At 42.4% G+C, this 21918-nt stretch overlaps 1 protein-coding gene across 1 annotated transcript in view; it reads left to right on the top strand.

Moving 5' to 3' along the window:
* fancm (FA complementation group M) overlaps positions 1-18624 on the top strand; it is a 65056-nt gene extending 46432 nt beyond the window's left edge. The window contains 11 exon segments of the mRNA XM_063183454.1: positions 6226-7984; positions 8573-8631; positions 9116-9193; positions 9633-9806; positions 10200-10328; positions 10846-11008; positions 12211-12320; positions 12822-13382; positions 13884-14205; positions 16083-16374; positions 18474-18624. Coding sequence (XP_063039524.1) covers positions 6226-7984; positions 8573-8631; positions 9116-9193; positions 9633-9806; positions 10200-10328; positions 10846-11008; positions 12211-12320; positions 12822-13382; positions 13884-14205; positions 16083-16374; positions 18474-18582 — 3756 coding nt within the window. The 3' untranslated portion in view covers positions 18583-18624.
* Positions 18625-21918: the final 3294 nt, after the last annotated feature.

The following is a 21918-nucleotide window of genomic DNA, read 5'->3' as shown; positions in this document are numbered from 1 at the left end:
CCATCTATACTAGTGGTGCACTGAAAATTCGGCAACCGAAAATATTCGACCGAAAACGCAATAAAAAGACACATTCGGCTTTCGTCCGAAAGCCAATTGAGTGGCCGAATCGGAGGCCGAATAGAAAGTGAATTGAAAACAGGCATTTATTTTCTTTGAAAAACATATAAACATTTATTGTAAGCTGTAGATTTAAGCACAGATGTATAAAGTACTGGAGGAAAGTAGTGGAGTAGAAGTACCAGTATCATCTTGTCAAATGACTTGAGTAAAAGTCAAAAGTAACCTTTCCTTACCTTACTCAAGTAGAAGGACAAAAGTATTCAAAATGTGTTGTACTTAAGTAAAGCAAGTAGAAGTATTGCAAGTTTTGCTACTTGAGTAAAAAGTAGAAGTAGAAGTAAAAGTACTGCATTAAAAAAATGGGGGGAAAAAAGTCAGTCAAAAGTTTGAATACCATTTGGTTTATTAGAGCTCTGTACAATAAGTCTCTTATGAAGTGCAAATACCATTATGGTTTGTTATTAAAACAGCTTTGTAACACAACTTCAGTTTTTAAGAAAACGTAGGGCAGTAGTTTTACTGCTTAAAACATACGAAATGAATTCTCTTTTTTTGTCCCTCAAAGGAGAACATTGAATCTAAATAGGACCAGGGATGGCAGTCGTCATCCTCCTCCTCCTCGCCGCAATGTGAGGTGGTTGGTGTCGTTGATGTTGATGGCGATACCTCGTCTACCTCATCCATCTTGCCAACATGCCAGTGTCAATGCCAACTGAGCGTCACTGACCGCGCCAAAAGACATGCGCGAGAATGCGATCTGCTTTTATTTCCCTACCATTGCATCGCCCACTGACCGTGAACACGTTCCATCATATCTGGTGATGACAGAGCCATCTAGCGCTCGGGCATAGAAACGAGTAACGAGTAGCGAACGCAGCACATGAAAAATATATCGGAGTAAAAGTATTAATTTCATCAGAAAAATGTAGTGCAGTAAAAGTACAAGTATGAGGAAAAAAAATATTACTCAAAAAAGTACAGATACTGCAGTTTAGTACTTAAGTACAGTACTTCGTTACTTTTACTTCATTACTATACATCTCTGGATTTAAGCAATATTTAAACATAGTGAAAAACCCAACTTTTCATAACTCTTAACTGAACTGTAAGTTTCGGCCACAAATTTTCATTTCGGTGCATCTCTAATCTTGCCTGGTTAACACCAGACCTAATCACAAGTGAGATTAGGTCTGGGGAGTTGCCTATTGTAAATTCCGTATGGGGCCGGAATACTTGGCTATTATGACGCACTGCCCTGCTCTCTGATTGGGCAGAGAAACTGTTAAGGTCGGAATGCTTGGCCATTATGACACAGATCCCATGATCTTGTACGTTATGAGTCATCCTCGCCATACTGTCTTACAGATCGTAAGGGTTGTGTAAAACTAAAGGCAGTATAAGAGTTCCCAGGCTATCTCTAATCTATACCACAAAAAAAAAAATACTTTGAAAAACAGCTTTCTGGTCTGAATAGGCATTCTAACCGCAGAGATACACCAGCGGCGACGCGATTCAAGCGACAGAGTGCAGCAGCAAGCGATACGAGCGATTGAGGAGACAAGAGTATGTCCGTACAGGCAGAAGGCAAAGCATTCAAGCATTCCCATTGGCTGTGGTCACTGACCTCTATACAGTCATTGGCTGTCGCGGCTTGTCGCCGAACCGCGTCATAGAAAGTTGAAAAGATTTCAACTTCAAATTGTCGCGCTCGTCGCGCAAATCGCTCTAGTCTCCAGAATCGCTTTTGTCTCTCGACTCAATACAAAGTCAATTACTTCCGTCGCTCGACTCGCTCAGATCGCCGCTGGTGTATTTCTGCGGTAAGGCTTCCAGAAGTTTTGGAAAACAGTTAGCGGGATGCATGTTCCTTTCATACTGACCAGCGTGGGATGAGGTGTCTAAATGACACAACAATGTAACCTCCTCCACCACTATGCTTGTTGGCACGAGATATCATCGATTTGCAAAATGCAAAGTTTACAGTGTAAAATAAAAAGTCACTGAGGGACAGTGTTTCAAATTCCTTCCAGTAAAGGGGCCAGGCATAGAATCTGCCAAATCGCGAGCAGCACGGTGTCTGAGGTTAGGGTGCGAAACAAGCGGATAGCTTCCAGACAGAATAGATATTTGCTTCTCTATTTGTTAGTAGTCCTTTGATGGTCTATTTATCAGACTGTTTTAGATAAGATTTCACTCTCATGTAAATGCATAGGAGAGAGATCCCCAACCTAAATTGTTAGTGATCGCAAATTATGCACGACCACAGATAGCACACATAGGCCTATTTGTTTTTATTTTGGTCAGACCTTGTGAGGGGCCAGAACCTTGCCATCCAGGGCCTGCATTTGAATAGCCCTGGTGTAAAGTGTGCAAGTGACCATGTGTATGAATATGGGTGGGAGACGTGACGCCTTGTTTTTTCGTAACATTGGTTAGAAACCTACAAAACTTTTATTTTTCCTTTAAAAAAACAAATGTCAATGAAAGAAGATGTGGTCCATTATGTTTCATATTACTCTTAGATGAGAAGAAACATTTTTGTTAAGATTAATGTAAAGGTTTATATGTCAAATATCCTGCGGTGTGACTAACATTAATGAAACCTGGAATATAATATATATATAAATTAACCAACAACATTTTGAGTAATGTATGAAGCATTTGGCATGATTGCATAAATATTAACTTTATATTAAGATATGTGAATGTGAAAAAAACTCAAGACAGTAATATTAACTACAAGTTCAATTTCGTAGCACAAATTGCGTCCTGTGGGGTGACATGTATGTCAATGTTTGTGAATGGGCAGCTGCAAGGCCAACTACAAGGGTCTTAAAGACTGGCTCCTAACCAGTCAGTACCTCAGTTATTGGAGAGTGCTGTGGAAGTTTAAGGTGACTATTAACCTCTTAATATGTCTTCATATTGCAATGTTTCTGCCCTGCAATGCGTAGGTTCATTTTATGGTGTCCTGTGGTGTGACTGCTCTTATAGAAGGTACATTTTTATAAATGAAAACACACAGGCTATTAATATTAAACACAATATCATTATAAAGTTAGCATGAGCTCAGATGTCAGTCATGACAAGGATTAAAATGGCCATAATACAGTGAATTTCCTGTGGTGTGACTTCATTTTCCTGCGGTGTGACATGCCTATGCAATGTGTTGATGCAGGACACATTTTCCCAAAAATGGCAAAAATAAGGCAAAATTCCACGGACCACTAAGTGCTTTATTTTTTTTCTATTTTTTTCCAATTTTTTTCCATCATTTTCTTCAGGAATTGGAAAAACTTTTTTTTTTGTGGGCGTTACGCCCTTAAACGTCAACCACCCATATACAGGTAACGTGTGTGTGTGTGTGTGTGTGTGTGTGTGGGGGGGGGTGTCGCTATCTAGTGTGTGTGTGTGTGTGTGGGGGGGATCAAGCAAATGCTTTTTGACACAATGCAGAACTAATTAGAGATCGGCACAGTGGGGATAGGGGTAAAGAGAAAGAACCATACAAAAGAGAATAAAGCATTAACAGCATTAAAAACTGCTCTGATTGGAAGTCCTCCTGTCACAGCAAATCAAGCTCCTTTCATCTGTGGATGCAGAGAGAGGGGGGGGGAGAAAGAGGGGGGAAGAGAGAGAGACTGAAAGAGAGAGAGTCGGAGAGAGAGAGAGAGAGAGAGAGAGAGAGAGAGAAGGAGAGAGAAGGAGAGAGAGAGAAGGAGAAGACAGGGAAAAAGTGAAGGAGAGAGAGAGAGAGAGAGAGCGTGCACGATTGTGTTTGCAGCATGAGGTGTTTATAAGCCAGTCTTTGTTCAACAGGGGGTTGTTATGTTGAGTGTTCTTGTCCTCCAGTCCATTTCTTGTCGCTTCATATTTTCATTGCTCCCATCTCCGTGGCGAGAGGCACAGGGCCAGGGCTGGATTGGCCATCTGGCATAGCGGGATGAACGTTTCGGGTCTAGCCCATCATCAGTATTCCCAAAATCAATTTGATTTTGTGAACACTGATGATGGGTTTTGGGAACACTGATGATGGGCTAGACCCGAAACGTTTGCATCCCACTTTTTGTTTTGGCTTCTCGTTATTTTTCAGCTTTTAATACAGTTTCACTGAATAACATCAAGCTCCTGTGTGCGACTCCTTTTTCTTCACATTTTTGTTTGGAATCACGCACCGAGCTAAACTCTCAAGTAAGACAAAGAACGCCATCTCTACCTTCATCTGGCTAGCGGGCATTTCCCGGTGGGCCCCGCACCCTCGTGGGGCCCTATTTTCAGAAATGGGGTGCGGGGCCCACTGGTGTGTCACTTCTGCGCCGCTAATGATGAAGAGCCCCTTAAAGCCAAAAGTGCCCGGGCCGTATTCCTCCTCCAGTCCAGTCCTGATACAGGGCACGCTGGCTCGATATGCTCACGTAACATTTCTCAGAACAATTACATAACCCATGCAACGCAGGCTTGAAGTAGGCCAGCCTCCCTCCGGTGACCTAGATGTGCACCCATGCTGCAGAGAGAGAGAGAGAGAGAGAGAGAGAGAGAGAGAGAGAGAGAGAGAGAGAGAGAGAGAGAGAGAGAGAGAGAGAGAGAGAGAGAGAGAGAGAGAGAGAGAGAGAGAGAGAGAGAGAGAGAGAGAGAGAGAGAGAGAGAGATGGGAGGAGAGGGAGACACACTATAGAAAGGGTAGGGCTTTATAGGCAAGTAGACTAGTCTAGCCAGTTTGACAGAAATGATGGATGTATTTGGGAGATGAGTGGGAGAGAAAATAAGAGGAGGATCAAACAGCCTAACAGTAGCTACAGAGAGGCTAAACTACTCTCTTCTCTGACAAGTCCCTGTCAGACCCCATAGCAGGACAACGACATAATAATACACAATAGAATAACGGGACTATTCTATTTGTTTTGATCACTGCATGATCATCATGAACATAATAGAGCATAATGAACTCCACTGTGCTTGTGTCTCTGGTTTGCACAGTATGTGACCTCTTGAATCTGTGCTCCCTGTCAAACTGTGAAATGGAAAGACAACCTAATAAACCACCAGCCAGCAAAGCAGAAATTAAATGAAAATATTTCATCCTTTCTGAATAATGTGACAAGTAATGTCAGTACATTTTAAAAGGAATGTTCCGACATAAAATGGATTACCATGCCCCATTATGTGTCTAGTGATGAGCCATTCTGGGAAGTACCGTGGCATTACGGAGTTAGCTTAATTTGAGCTTTTTAGCGAAAAACGCTGCCAATATTAACTGCTGGGGCCAATGTGAAAGATCTAAGTTATCGGTTGGGTTTCAGCAATAAACACGCTTGAAAACATTCCATACTTCAGAGCTGTCATAACAAAGGTCTTGTCAACCGAGCTGAGGCACAGACAAGAGAATAGCTCTTAACAGTCTGTCACTAGTGAGCGTTTTTGAGGTGTTGCGCTTGCTTCAGCCATTAGTAGGCCACTCACTCAACAGGTGCAGATGAACAACGTACAGGAATATGCTTCTGGTGAACAGCCGTAGGAATAAGTGGATCACACTGCAGGAAGCAGTAGTCCAATATGTAAATCCAGTGAATCCACATGAAGGCAGACAAACGGTTTAGGCTATGCACTTTTTCGCTTCCGACAACAGAAGTCAGTAAGCATACGAACGGGAATGGCCTTCCCTAACAGGGCCCTGACAGTGTAGCCCCCCATATGTTCCGTTCCCATTATTATTATCCACTATGTAGCAACAACAGTGTTTGATTGTATTGGAAATGGAGATACACAGCATTCAGACACTGAGGAACCACCATTTTTACCCTACATGATGAGGGAGTCTTTTGAATCATTGAAAGTATTGGATGAATTTAAGCGCAAGTAAATAGTGATTTTAACTATCTACATCCAGACATCCATGACATTATATTTTATCTTATGTCCCCCTTTGTGTGTTTATATGTTCAGACTGCTTTTTCTTTAGGTTTTCCCATCGGTTTTGTCTGTATTTAACAGGATCACACCGCACTCTCGATTAAAAGGTGCCAAACATAACCAAAAGCTGTGATAAATGAAAGAAAAACGTCTGCATACTTAAATCCTCTTTGTGTTCTTTTTAATCAGCCAAACTTTTCTTTCCATTGGTTTTGTAATACTTAAAATGCTTTTTCTTTGTGTCTAAAACAGGGCGAGTGCAGCTATGAGACTGACCTGAAGCCCTACCTGCACAAGGAGGACGTGACTGGGCTCACGGATGACAAACTAAAGGGCAGGTGCGCCAAGAGGTCGAAGGAAACCAAACCGACGACCTCCGCAAAGCAAAGGAAAAACAGCAACTTCTCCCGTGTGGCCAGCTGTTCAGAATACTTAGAAGAAGACTCTGTGGACTTGAAAAGAGCAAAGGTGACACCTCCGAGTGCCTGGACCATGGTGAAGGAGATGACCCCTGAAGCAGTTGTCAAACATGAAGACAAAGGTCCAGAGATCCACAGTCAATGCTCCTCTGCTGGTTTTAATCAGCTGATGCTCATGGACGATGACTGTATTTTTCACAATGACGGAGATGAAACCCCATCGAAGAGGCTCCATCCAGTAGAGACTGAGGTCAGAATGACTGGGTCGGACGGCATGAATGAGATGCATCCAATAACCAAACTGGACTTTGATCATGAAGAACCGACAGAAGAACAGGCATCCGAGTTTGAGGATATTTTTTATTTCCCAAAGTACTGCAAGAAGTCAAGAATCAAACCCATCATAGAATACTCACCAAATGTTTTAAAGGTTCTACAAAATGTCAAACAACTTCTCTGCAAATCCCCACCCCTAACTCTCGATTTGGAGCTCTGTCAGATGGAGATGCCCCCCGATCACGATACGACCAGAGAATCGAAAGAGCTTCAAATGGATTTGCTTTGTGATGATGATGACCCATTCCAGATCAATTTCTGTTTGGAGGCCAAAGTTGATATTGACGACGATGATGAATCAACAGAAGTAGAGTCTGTGCAAAATGAAGAAATTTCTCATGCAATGTCTCCAAGCTTCAATGAAACCTCCCATTCATATGCTCTGCAAAATAACGCTGCTGAACACTCGCATGAAATGGCAAACAGCCCCAAATGGGATGCAGTTTTCGGGGATTCAGAAGATGAGCCAGAGCCTGAAAGAAAAGGCCTTAAAAATAAGGTTCTTAAAGACATTCAGCCTTCACAATCATTGGAAATGGTTCACAAAAGAGATTCACTTGGGCACAGCATCCTGAATGAGAGTGTTGATCTTTTTGTTGATGATGAATTCCTGGAAATAGCTACGCCAGACAGGTCGAGCTCAGACAAAGATGACATGAAGATTGAATTGGTGGAAGTCAAAAACGGGGACATGGAAGTTCGTGAAAACACAGTTGATATTACCTTGCAAGCTTCCAAAACTATGACACCCATCGTTCAGCAGAAACCTGCCGAGAGCTCTGAGCATTTCGACAACTCTCAGGACTTTTTCTCTGTGAACTTTGACCTGGGATATTGTCTTGAGGACGACGATGAGGACGAGATGGAAGTTAATGACAACCTGCAGTCACCTCCAGCTCTGCCTTCCTCACCCTCACCTAAATTGGCGATAAGTCCAAATTCATCCCATAAACCTAATAACACAATCAATACCCCAATACATGCACAACCACTCTCGATCTCCACTCCAAGTTACAGCTTCATGAAGCCCAAACATAAGACCGCAGCCCCGAACCACCAAGAGAAGGTGAAGAGGTTAAGGACCTCAATGACATCTGATGTCACAGAAGCTTCGGTAGACGGATATCCAGAGGCCATTACGTCAAAATGGAGCCTCACACCCCCAGGACGGGGTACCTCATATATGTCACACAAGAAGTCTACACTTCAGAGGCCATTGCTCCAAGTAGAGTCTACAGACAATTTCGCAAAATCAGGTCAGACGGAAGTATTTTTAAATTCTATTTAGTGTACTAGTGTGCGTTCTACTTATTGCTCTTATCTTCTGTTATTGCTCTTAAAGCTATTGTTGTTGTTGTTATATAGTAATAATGATAATAATGACGTGTCACTATTCGACTCACCAGACCGCAATGTTGGACGCCAAGAGTATGCATTTGATGTCTAAAACTGCCATTGCACTCAAAACCATGGCAACATGACTTCACTGACAGTTAGGTTTTAGGCAGGGTCTAGGTCTCGGTGACATCATGTGACACATAATGGAGCGGAGTCAACATGTGACACGTAACATTGCCGCCTGGTTAAATGGCGTCGAAAAGTCCAGTCAGATGCTAACTGCGCCATTCGATGAGAGATGCTAGTCTGGAGGAGTTAGTTTCGCCGCCAGAGTCAGAGAGCGGCTGGAAGGAAGAGAAAGATATAACTCAATTATTAATTAGCTGAGGGGAGGTGGGTAATGATGAGCACATCTCCAGAAATGGTGGGATGCCACTTTAAGTAACCTGTCTGACTGTGTGCATGGTATTTATAGTGATTCTATGTTTGTGTGTGTTCGTTTCTAGAGCATCCTGTAAGTGACAGTGAGGATGTCCGTCAACTCAACCCACTCTCTTCCCCCGAGGTTTGTACTCTATTCCAAGATACTAGACATGCACTCCCCATTTCTCTTTGTACTACAGTCCCCTCCGAAAGCCTTGTAACGCCAAGCCGAATTCTATTGTTTTGTTATCCTGTAGCGAAGGGGAGTTGAGTTGCCCAGCCGGGACTGGAACCCGGACCTTCTGGGGTTCGAGTCCCGGCAGGGCAACTCTACTCCCCTTCGCTACAAATGGTGTCAGAAGTGGGATGGCTACCGTGAGGCCATCATCATGTTGGGTGTTCGTCTGTTCGTTGGTTACTTAGCATGTTTGGCTGTGTGCTTGGCCTGCCAAAAGGAGCCACCAAGGAGGTTATGTGCCTGTCTGAGTTTGTTGATGTTCGCAGACAGTGCGTGTCCGTTTCTGTCCACCAGAGAGCGGAGGTGCACTCTCTTAGCACTTTTCTTGTTTGCACTGTAACTGTTGACCGGGAAACACCCACTACCACTGATCAATGTTTCTTGTCAGCATTCAAAGGTGTTCAGTGATGTGGACTCTCCGGTGCAAGTTACCAGGAGACGTGTTGGGGCCCGACACAACCTTATGGTAGGAATGATCTTCTAGTGTTGCAAAGGGCGCACTCAACTTCTAGAATAAAATAAATAACTTTGGGTGCGCAAACAAAATTACAAACTTAAAGAGGAGAAAATCTGCACTCACGAACTGAGTCTCATTGTTTATTTACCACCATGTCCACAAGCAATCACGCACTGATGATGGCTTAAGAGCCGAAACGTGTTTGCTTGAGGACATGGTGGTATCTAATAAATAAATAATGAGACACGTGCGGATTTTCTTCTCTTTAGGAATGACATTCTCACAACTGTTTGGTGACCACTGGCAAAGTTTTAGAAAGTTGTTTACACTACCTGTATGTCAAAAAATAGGCCGCTACATCGGTGCGTTGAGCATTTATTTACGATTTCAAAAGTCAGGCCTTTATGTAAATGAATGAGGAAAACTGTTTCCATCTTCATGTCTGCAGTCTGAGGAGAGTGACGTGGAGGCGATATCTGACGCTGACTTCCAGGACACTTCTCTGAGGCAGACCCGTGTGCCACTGATCAATGATTCTTGTCAGCATTCAAAGGTGTTCAGTGATGTGGACTCGCCGGTGCAAGTTATCAGGAGACGTGTTGGGGCCCGGCACAACCTTATGGTAGGAATGATCTTCTTCAGTAAAGGAAAAAACATGCACCTCCGTCTCAAAAATATTTTGGGTGCAGGACTAGCAAAGTCAGATGGAAATTGAAAATAAAGTCGCACACCAGGTCCCGTTTCCTTTCATTTAATGTGACGTATTAAATAAAAAGAAACGGGAGCCTGGTGTGCGGACTTAATTTTCAAATTTCAAATGAATGATCTTCTCACATCTGTTTGATGACCACTGGCAAAGTTTTAGAAAGTTGTTTATGTTTACTATTTGTAACACTATATCAAAAAGTAGGCCACTACATTGGTGCGTTGAGCATTTATTTCCGATTTCAAAAGTCAGGCCCTTGTGTGTGTAAAGTAATGTGGAAAACTGTTCCCATCATCACCATGTCTGCAGTCTGAGGAGAGTGACGTGGAGGAGGTGATATCTGACAATGACTTCCAGGACACTTCTCTGAGACAGACCCGTGTGCCGGCACCACGCAAACAAGTCCACAAGCCTTCCCGCGCAACACACTCAAAGCAGGTAATGATTTGCCTTTTTTTTAAAAACCTCGCTTCCTTATCAGACAGGACCAGTACCTGGTTTGTGTCCCTTGGGGAGAATGGTTGCCTTTGCTGCTGCATTGCAGGTATTTTAACCTTTGAACAGTCTCACCTTAACTAAACTCACTGTTGGCACGGGGGCCATCAATAGCATACAATAGCATACATACAATAACATGCATTTATAAAACAAAGGAGATACGCACTCCGCGCTTCTAAATTAACAATCCGGTGCAACCAGAGCAGGACCAAAACATAGGCAAAAAGGGAAAGAAATCTGGTGCCACACGGATGTCTATTTTCTGTAATTTATTTTTTAGTGCAGTGAGACTAACGTTTCGACATGCGTCTTCATCAGAGTCCTCGAATAACATGCATTGTTTTCATACAGTAAACTGTGTACCAGGAAATGTAGTGCACAAGGTCTTGGAGCTTGTCGTCTATAGTCTAGGGTTTTTTTGTGTTCATTGGCAACCCCTCTAAAACACATTTCTTAGGCAACAAAGCAGAGACGGGGCCGTGTGTTTCTGGACGATGAGGCGGAGCTGTCTGAGGAAGACGGGGCTGTGTCATCTGATGAAGAGGACGGTGAGGAGCAGGACACGATGCTGCAAGGCTTCGTGGTGGACAACAGCTACCTCTCACAGGGGGGCCTCAACGGTACACTTCATTTTATTTTTTTAAAATGTTTTTTGGGGGGCTTTTTATGCCTTTCATTTAGACAGGACAGTGAAGAGATGACAGGAAGCGAGTGTGAGAGAGAGACCGGAGAAAGGCCGAGAAAGGACTCAAACCTGGGTCCGCCCACGCATGGTACGATGTCTTAGGGCCCTGCGTGCCACAGTGCCCCCCATGGTACACTTCTATTACAATGTGCAACTGCACTAAATTATGCTACCAAAGCATAGTTATATCTACATTAATGTGGATCCGTATGACTGTGATGTTTGTGGGTGGTTGTGTGAGGTTTGTGAAGTATATACCAGTGGTTCCCAACCTTTTTCTTCAGGGACCCATATTTTTACCATTGTAAGCTTTGGTGACCCAATCGCACCAGCGTCCGTAGGAGAGGGAGTCACATGATACTCTGTTTCCTGCGAAAACTCATTAGTTATCATTTTATTCCTCAATTTGTCTTCAGTCAAATATAGAATAACTGGTGTAATGATACATGGTGTAATGTATCACTTACATTTTTTTTGCTTCTAAGCATTTACATTAGTTTAAATGCATGTCATTTATTCAACATAGGATATACAGTACATGTATATGGTATTAAAATTAAACCCTTTAAAATCAAGAGGGCTTCGCGACCCACTGTGGATCTTTGGCGACCCATAGGTTGGGTCCCGGCCCATAGGTTGGGAAAGACTGGTATATACTATACTATTCCTGGGTGTGTGGATGTGTGTGATTGGACTACATGGTTATTATGTGTGTGAGATCTTTTAAGTGCTTTTCCATCCTTTTTATTTTAATTATTAAGTGATTCAATTAACAAAGAACGCTCAATTTCGTTGTATTTGTTACAATGACAAATACAAAATTCTATTCTACTCTATTCAGCTGCTACTACAGTGAACTTAAACTTGTGAAAATGTCCCATTATGAAAAAAGGTGACGCAAGTCCTTCTGTATACATAAAGGCTTGTATTGTAAATTCCCTTCAGTGGCGTTTAGAAACATTTAAATGCTCTTTTTTCTTGCAGACTGTTGCCGTACAAGCGCTTCAAGTACAAGATGACTAAAAATCACCCATCTAAAAATAATCAAGGCCATTCAAATAAAATGTCGAAACAAAAGAACATTACCATCTAAAGATTTTAATTAACACCAGTGCGTTAAACTCCATGCCTCTGTAGATTCTGAGATGCAGAGCGTTTACCTCAAATCAGTGAGGAGTCCAGCCGTCCCACAGAAGTACAAGATGCAATTCAGGCCCAAGAACAACAACATGGATATCTTTTCACAGGTGAGGCTTGTAACTAGGGCTTGACATCATACTACTATAATACTAACACACTTCTCGTCAGTACGGTACAATATTAGTAATATTAAGGAGCCGTTGTTCAACACCAATACTGATACTGTGCATACAGAACTCATATGAACTAGTATGACCAAAGCAATGTAATACTTAAGCTAAAAATGCCTATTTCTGGAAATTCAAAACGGCCGACCATGGAAAAGATCCCTCTTTTCATGTATGAAAAGTATAGTTTTCCCAGTCATAATGTATAATTAAAATTTGATGGTGGTGGTAAGTATTCATGAAAAAGGTAGCATTTGTGGATGGTTAGCATGCATTCTGGAAATAAACTACTAAAAGTATTACACAGTGCACCTTTAAAGCCCATCCCCTATTTAAAGCCCATCTCCTTTGGCCACACTTTGACCACTTGGCCACAGTTACCTCAGAATATGGTTTTATGGATGATTGTTTGATGATTGTTATGACTGACTGCATCTACAGGTGCCTGAGCAGGACGAGTCGTACGGCGAGGACAGCTTCGTGGTGCACGGCAGTGATGTGGAGGAGCTGGAAAGCAGTGGGGGAGACGAGGGAGAGGAGGAGGAGGAGCAGCAGGAGTTAGTGCAGCTTCTCGGTGAAGACTCCTTTGTGGATGGAAGAAGGAACTACGCCACGCGTCGCAAAGTTCAACAAAGCCGGGCCAGGGGAAGCAAACCGATCCCCCCTAAGCCGACCGAGAAAACCAAGCGCTCCCGCATCGTGCGGCTGGCTGACTCCAGTGACGAGGAGCAGCAGGAGGAAAGTGACAGGAGCACGGCAGCAACGAAGACCACTGGCCCAGTCCACGCCCAAGCAGCCAATCGGAAGCAGCCGAGCCCTCGTCCAGATTTCAAAGCTCCCATGCCCCCGCCGCAGCCCTCTGCTGTGTGTAAAGCTGTCGCTGTCGCTGTCGCAGACGCTTCAGAGAAGAGGAAACTTCAGCGTTATCAAGTCCAGGCCCAGATCTCAGACGAACTCGACTTTGATGTGAAGCCCTCCACTTGTGCCCATAATGAGTCTCAAGTATGTACAAATCACTTATGGCAGACAGCCTTGATGTAAAACATTGAAAGAGATTATGCATTTTTGCAGCCTACAAATTTTGGCAATTTTTCACAAACTTGACTCATATTAAGCTCAGGCAAAAAAATCTATCCATCAGTGCTTGATATTGGCACCTGCCAATTGGCCAAATGCTGGTAAAACTTGGCTGTGGCTTGGAAAAATTTCAGTTTTAGTTCAATTTCAGGTATCTAGTTCTTCGGTGTGACAAATCACAGTAGTTGCATCAATTGTATTGAAATTCAAAAATATTATATATTTATAAATACTGACAACAAAATTCTGGCCACAAGAAACACTGAATGGCTAGTGACTCGGTATAACCACAAGTGGCCACTGAGCAAAAACGTTAACGCCTATCTATCTGTCTGTCTGTCTGTCTGTCTGTCTGTCTGTCTGTCTGTCTGTCTGTCTGTCTATTGATCTATCTATGACTTTAACGTGTACTTCTTTTTTGTCAAGGCTGGCAACTCCATTGCCTCTGTGGACGGTGATCTCACCACATCTACCGCGGCTCCCATGTGCATTCTGGTGGACAGCCGCTGCATCGCGCGAGGGCCTGAAGTGGTGTCTGCCCTGCGTCTTCGCCACAGCCTGACTGCAAAGGTCTGCTCGCTGGACGGCTGCGACTTCATAGTGAGCAACCGCATGGCAGTGGAGCGGCAGACTCAGGCGGAAGTGGCGTCGGCGGCAAATCGCAAGCGGCTGCTGGAGCGCATGCACAGCCTCCAGGGCCTCTACGAGAGGGTGTGCCTCATACTGGAGGCCGACCGGATACGCCCAGGTGAGCAGAAAAAAATGACCTATCTGTTTATGTATAACATTCATTATGTCTAACCGTTTAAATCACACTTGAGTTTTTCTTTTACTTCAGACATGTAAAAGTTGTATCTTTTACCTGACACACCTCCACTCCACAACAACATCAGCTGATTTTAAAGCACGTCGCACATCAACATCCCAGTGACCCTCTGATGAAGACGGAAGTTTTTATTTTATTTAAAGTATTTTTGGGGAGCTTTTCAGCCTTTATTGGTTTTCGTGAGACAGGATAGTGGAGGAGAGACAGGAAGTGAGCTGGAAGAGAGAGATGGGGAAGGACCGGAAAAGGACCCGGACAGGGAATCGAACCCGGGTCGGCCGAGTGGTGAACGTGTGCCCTACCATATCAGCCACAGTAGGGCCATGAAGACAGAAGTTATACCGCTGTAACATGTCAGGGAAAAGATCAAACTTTTACGTGTCTGAAGTAAAAGAAAATCTCAAGTGTGACGTATCTGTTTTCTGTGGTCACATTTTGGTTCTTAGCCCCTTAGTGCAGGGCCTCTGTTATTAACTTATTGTCACCAAAATGGTAATGAGTTACCTTAGACTCCCTGCGTTGTCATAGCAATGTTGTTATGATGTAGTTGAACGTTTTCAGCAAAGACTGAAAACTGCCGACGGGCCCATCTGCAGTAAGTGGCTACTCATACATTTATACCAGAGATTGTTTCTAAAGGAGTAGCAACAGTATCTCTGTTTATACTCTCCGAACTCAACATTGTGCTTCTTGGAAAGAAAAAAACACAAATGCTGCAACTTTGTCCACTATTCTATCCTGTTTGTGGTAGTTACGCTGTACTGCTAATCTTCCCTAAAAGATACAACCACTTGTTGGTAGTGCTGCTGCCATAGCAACCGGTATTGCAATCACCAGAGGAGTAGGTTTGGCTAGGAAAGAAGTGGGGACATTAATGTAGGAAATTGTCCGGGTATGCTATGTTTGCATTATGTGAGAAAGTGGTGGAGACAAGCTAGGTTTACCACAAAAGTGGTATGGACATGTCCCCACCATCGTCACCTAAAATTACGCCCATGGCTATCAGCATGATGGAGAGACTGTGTGAGTTTCTGAGTGAAAAGAGCAACGTGGAGCAACATGAATAGAAGACGGTACAGTAAATGGGATAAAAGTTGGCATTCACGTAGGAGTAAAAGTCAAGTTAGATGATATTTAATGGCATGAGGAAAAAAACAGCGAACTGAAAAGATGTATGGAGAATCGGGGATGACTGGAAGCAACGATGGAAGGCTCGTCTGAGGACGACCTAGAGAGAGAGAGAGAGAGAGAGAGAGAGAGAGAGAGAGAGAGAGAGAGAGAGAGAGAGAGAGAGAGAGAGAGAGAGAGAGAGATGAGGGAAAAAAAAACATTGATCGATCATATGATAAACATACTTGTTTATGTACCTTTTCTATTCTGTCCCATTATCACTAATCCTTGCAGAGGGCTTTTACGGTAAAGAACTGTAATACCATCATGCCCAGTAGGAGGTTCTCAGCCAGTTGACAGTTTAAATCCAGTCTAATCCAGACCAGGGTGTAATCACTGTCTGAGAAACTTAACTTTTATACTGTACTGTATGTCCTCCACTGGACTGAATGGCATTTAGGATGACTAGGACCACTGTGAGATTTTTTAACTGCAAAACTTACTGTCCTTTGGTCATACTGTACTAGTAAATATTGGTTCATTATTTATTAATATCCATGAAAAGTTCAAATTTGGCATTAGGCAGCACAGTTTCAATGAGCTGCATAGTTGCAATACCTACTCTGGCCATCCTGCGCCACCATCTTACACGATGCACCTTTAAAGTTCGGCCTGTTTGTTGTCCATAGGAGAAACCGCTCGACCTTTCCAGCGCACCCGTTACTACGACAGCGCCCTGGGGGGTCTGGTGCAGGCAGGGGTCAGGTTGCTGACGAGCGCCGGGCCAGAGGACACGGCGGCCATCTTGGCGGAGCTAGCACGTGTGGAGCAGAGGAAGGGCCAGGCCATCGCCGTACCTGTGGAGGTCAAAGGTCAGCAGCAGCAGGCGCTGCAGTTCTACCTCACGCTGCCGTGCGTCAGCTACGTCAACGCCCTCAACATGTGCCACAACTTCCGCACCGTGGCCCAACTTGTCAACAGGTATGGGTTTACTAGCCAGTCTGTGCCCTCCTATGCCTCTTTTCCACTGCAGGTTTTCTGGTAGGCCAACAGCTTGACACAGCGCAACTCGCTGGACACTTTTTGCTCTTCGATTTAGCTGTGTCGTGCCCAATCGAAAAGTAAAAACTGGCGTCTGAGTAGCGCTGTGTTGAGCTGTAGGCCTACCAGAAAACTGGCAGTGGAAAAGAGGCACTAGTGACACAACACCTTCAGCGTTGCTACTAGTCAGGTCAGATTTCCTCCCACGTAATAAGGGAATCTGTGCGTGACGTCACTGTTTACATTTCTCAATCTTCCGTGTGGCAAGAAAAAGCTTGGTCGCTTCGCCTTGTGTTGTGAAAACACTACAAACACATCCAGAAGGTAAATCTCATGACTTATTAAAGAGCTGTGCAATGAAATCTAGTTCCAGATCACACCTGGTATAATTATTATCTCCATTCTATTTTTAAAATGTCTGAAATATGTGAAAGACTCGTAGCTATCAGAAACCTAGCTGGCTCAGAGTTGCATACACACTCACGGTAGCCCTACATCACGTCAACACTACGAAGTAAAGACCGTTATTCACAATGGTTTTAGGCAACCTAGAGTAGTGTTCATCTGTTTGGTGTAACAGCTCGCTTTTATGACAAGTGGAATATACTGGAATCTGATCTTGACGTTAGCTAGCAAGCTAACAAAATAGCTAATTTCCCAGAGCTATGAATTGTGCTCTCCACGTTAAAGGGACACTGTGTGAGATTTTTAGTTGTTTATTTCCAGAATTCATGCTGCCCACTCACTAATGTTACCTTTTTCATGAATACTTACCACCACCATCAAATTCTAAATGACTGTAATAGGACCATACTAGAAAATATTTGTTTATTACTTAGTATACTTTCATGTAAAGATGAAATTTGGCAATAGGGAGCCTAGTTTTAATGAGCAGCATAGTTGCAGTACCTTTTTTGACCATTTCCTGCACAGTGTCCCTTTAAGTAACTGATATTGCAACTTATCACACTTTGCTGTGCCATCGGTATGCAAACAGCTATATAATAAAATGAAAATCAGCTTAGCAAATTCCAATGTTTGGGCTTGCAGCTGGTGATGGTAGATAATGATAGCCTTATCCCGGGTGTTGTGTGGAACTAGATTTCATTGTACAGTTCTGTAATGAGTCATGAGGCTTATCTGGGTGTGTTTGTGACATTAAAAACGATTATAGCCTACTGTGTATTTATGTGACCAACTACACAGCTAACTTTCAGAAACAAAACCGTTTTGTTTCAGTTGATGCAATGTCTTGTCTGAACATCTGGATAAAGACATTCAGTGACACACTGTTTTAAGCACATTCCATACCTGGCCAAATCTTCAATTAGCTAAATAAATTGAGACCATAACCCAACATAACCAATAGCCTATGTTGTATAACAAGTCATGTGATATTTCTGGCTAAGTTTCTGCCAAGATGTGAGGTTTCATGCTAGGGATTTCGCATTGTACCCGAATAGAGAATGCTGTTAACTCAGCTCTTCTTGCCACCCAGCATTTTTGGCGCATGTGCAGCTTTGCGCACAGCGTGTTTACAAGATTCGCCTATAGGGGAGCATACAACCATAAGCAAACTAAGGGAGGCGGGTCAAACATGCCGTATGGGAAATGTTAATTGTTATGCTCTTGGCCAGACCAAGTCTCGTAGAGATTTGAAAATTGATGATAATCAGGCTATGGGTTTACAATATTGGGGACTTTTTCAACCCTTTGATTGACTTAGATTTTTTTTTTAAATTGAATCGTGTTAATTAAATTAATTCTTGACATGCACAGTAAAATGTTGCTAGCCTTTGAAAGTTGATGAATACAGTTTTTCAGAATTTTAAGAAATTAAATGTCCTGAATTTTGCTCCTCTTTAAAGTAATGTTTTCATGTCTATGCCCTCACATTTTCCATCCCCATCCTTCACATAACTACAAAGTAATGCCATTCACAGGCCTATCTTATATTGGATTTTCTGTGTGTGTGTGTGTGTGTGTGTGTGTGTGTGTGTGTGTGTGTGTGTGTGTGTGTGTGTGTGTGTGTGTCTCAGTTCTGTGGAGGAGCTGCAGAAAGGTGTATATGTGAGTCACTCCAGGGCTGAGGACATCTACCGTGGCCTACACTATCCCTGTGACATCACCCTGATGGTCACTCGCTGAATTGCACGAACGCATGCACGCACACACACACACACACACACACACACACACACACAGCACACACACACACACACACACACACACACAGAGCATTGGGATAGAAACCAAATATTTTGATGCATTGGGTATGCCTCACATTCCCCTGTATGGTCCATTGTAATTGTGATACTGTGACTCAACTTTTTTTTATCATTGGCTCATCCTTCCTTGACATTCACTAGGCCTAATCGTTTGGCATGCTGTATGTTGTGTATTGCCAAAATACTGTAATAGCTCAATCCTCAGGGAGTATGCTTTTGACAGTCAACACAGCCTTTACAGAAAAATAGCTCTTATAAAATAGTCATTTCCTTTCCATCTGCAAGTCTGGACTCATTTCACAGTTGAGGAAGAAACAGTGTGATCTATATCTGTTCGTAAGAATAGTTGTTGTTGTTTTTTTATCTTTGTCTTATGCACTTTATGTATTCATCTGATCAAACAGATAGAATGCAAAGAAAATATTGAAAATGTATTTTGTTTACTTTGTTTTTGACATTGTGATACAGTATTTTCCTATAATGGCATGAACAATAATAAGTAGCCTAAGATGTGTTTATAATGGCAAAAACATTAATGATGGAGGTTTTGTACTGATGATTTACAGATGATAACATATGCAATATTTGTTTATTAATAAATGTTATTAATAAATATCCGTTTTTTGTTTTATTTTTAAAATCTATTCATTGATAATTTGATTGGGTGGTGATGCTGCATACACTCCGCACCCACCGATTTAAAGAAATATTATTATTATTATTATTATTATTATTATTATTATTATTATTATTATTATTACACCTAACCTACTCAATTGCTTGTTTAGAAACTTGTTCTCAACCCGTGGTTAATCGTTGAGTTGAACGATCTATCGATCTACCTCTCTATACACACACCCTTAAATAACATAAGAATGGTTTGTGCACAAATGTTAATTTTACCTGCACAAACAACTCCAACCATTTTCAAATCATGTGGATGTTGACGGGGTGCTGTGTGACCTACTTTCAAAAAGCTAAATAAGCTAAATAAATAATATAAAAACAGTGTGTGCACAAACGCTCATTTTGCTTCCACTGTCATGCACAAACGATGCACAAACAAAGCAAAATGCTTTCATTCAGATTTTCAACATATGGGGCGCAAAGTTTACACAGGAAGTGCAGTTCTACTCTCCTTTGATCATACATATTGATGGGAAGTGAGCCAGTATTTTTTTAAAGGTACTGTCGGGTTAGTATGGTGGCTGACAAACTCAAATTGACTGAGGGCCAAAATCAAAATCTGGAACAAAGTTACGAGCCAAACTTAATAGTTATAAAATTGTACATACACACACTTAATATTCATATTAACATTTCACAAACAGATTCCCATCATAGTTCAAATGTGCTTGCACATATTCTGTTTCACTGGCCTGGGTCCATTCATATTCCTATGACACACACAATTTCATGTTCAAGTCTCATTGCGCTATATATTTGAAACTATCTCGTAGGCTAAATTAAATGCCTCTGTGAGCCAGATTTAGACCGCAGGCCTGAGTTTGAAATCCCTGTCCTAGGTCCTTGTAATGTAACATTTTTATAGCACAAGATGGCGCCATACTGCAAGTTTTTGGAATTTATAATAACGACACGACACTGCTACTCAACCCAGGGTTGAGAGTGCTACCTTCAGACCAAAATGAAACTCTCCTCCATGAAAGGTGGACATTACTCTGAATCATCCCTTTAAATGTAGTATTCAAATAAAAAGAGACCTGACCTGAGCTTCATTATATGACATTTCTATTTCTTTAAACGTGCACTGGCTAGAACGTTTAAGCTTAGTAGTTTGTTTCCACAAGTCATCCTTCTCATTCACAAATGTTACCTTTTTCATGAATACTTACCACAATCATTAAAATCTCAGTGTTCATTATGACTAGAAAAATGGCACTTTTCATGCATGAAAATAGGGCTCTTTTCCATGGTCTGCCATTTTGAATTTCCAGAAATAGCCATTTTTACCAGCAGAATGTGCTATACGTTGGTCATAGTAGTAAATATTAGTCTAATATTTAGTAAATAGTCATGAAAAGATGAAATCTAACAATAGGAAGCAGTTTCCATTATCAGCATAGTTGCAATACCTACTCTGGCCACCATCTTACCCAGTGCACCTTTAAAATGAAGGGTTGTGGGGACCATAGAGAACTGTGGGAACATAGGGGCAGAGATTCTTTAATAGAGATATGCCAACATAATATGTTTCTATGTGCACCTAACGCGACCAGGTTCCGGTCTGCCTAAAGGGGCGTGTCATAATGCTCTTTCAATGAATAGAACAGTCCTTAGGTCTGCCTAAGTGGGGCCATAATAGAACCAGGAAACAATGGGCCAATGGAACCTCTCTCTCTCTACTCTCTCTGATAGGGGTGTATGGAATATATATGTCACGGCCACTTCATTAAGTACAACTGGTTAGTACTGGGTTAGTACCCCTTCTTGCCTTCTGGGCTGATTTATCTGCCTCCAACAATACCTGTATATGGGCTGTGGCATTGAGACAATGCTCAATTGGTACTAAGGGGCCCAAAGTGTGCAAAAATATACCCCAACCATTATACCACCAGCCTCAACCGTAGATATAAGGCAGGATAGATCATGTTTTTATGTAGTTGACGCCACATTCTGACCCTACTGTACCATTCGAGTGTTTCAGCAGAAATTGAGACTCATCAGACCAGGCAACATTTTCAAATCTTCTAATGTTCAATTTTGGTGAGCTTGTGCAAATTGTAGGCTCAGTTTCCTGTCCTTAGATGACAAGATAGCCACCCTGTGTGGCTTCTGCAGCTGTGGTCCATCTGCCTCGAGGTTTAACGTGCTAAAAAATGTCTATCGTGTGACTCAGCTTTATGGTGCAAATGTGTCCCGTTAAAGAGATATTGCGATGTCAAATTTGCAGTAACTACGATATCCAACCCAGTAAGAACTCTGAAGGGCTTTTTCTCAGTTTCAATGTTGCTGTAGTTACTGCACATTGCCTTTGTAAGGCAACATAGTAATTAAGTTCTTCTAAAGAAAGAAGTCTACCGCACACATTCTTGACTTTATGCTCGTTTTATTAGAGCGAACAACGCGTTTCGCCTCAGTGCGTCATCAGGCTCGCTCAGGTATTGAGCTATACCTGAGCGAGCCTGATGACGCACTGAGGTGAAACGCTAATAAAATAAATAATAAAACGAGCATAAAGTCAAGAATGTGTGCGGTAGACTTCTTTCTTCTGAAGTATTGAACATTCCTGCAT

This window comes from Engraulis encrasicolus, chromosome 19 (genome assembly GCF_034702125.1).
Source record: "Engraulis encrasicolus isolate BLACKSEA-1 chromosome 19, IST_EnEncr_1.0, whole genome shotgun sequence".
Taxonomy (NCBI): domain Eukaryota; kingdom Metazoa; phylum Chordata; class Actinopteri; order Clupeiformes; family Engraulidae; genus Engraulis; species Engraulis encrasicolus.
The sequence above is the reverse complement of the archived record's forward strand: the minus strand, read 5'-3'. Positions and strand labels throughout refer to the sequence as shown.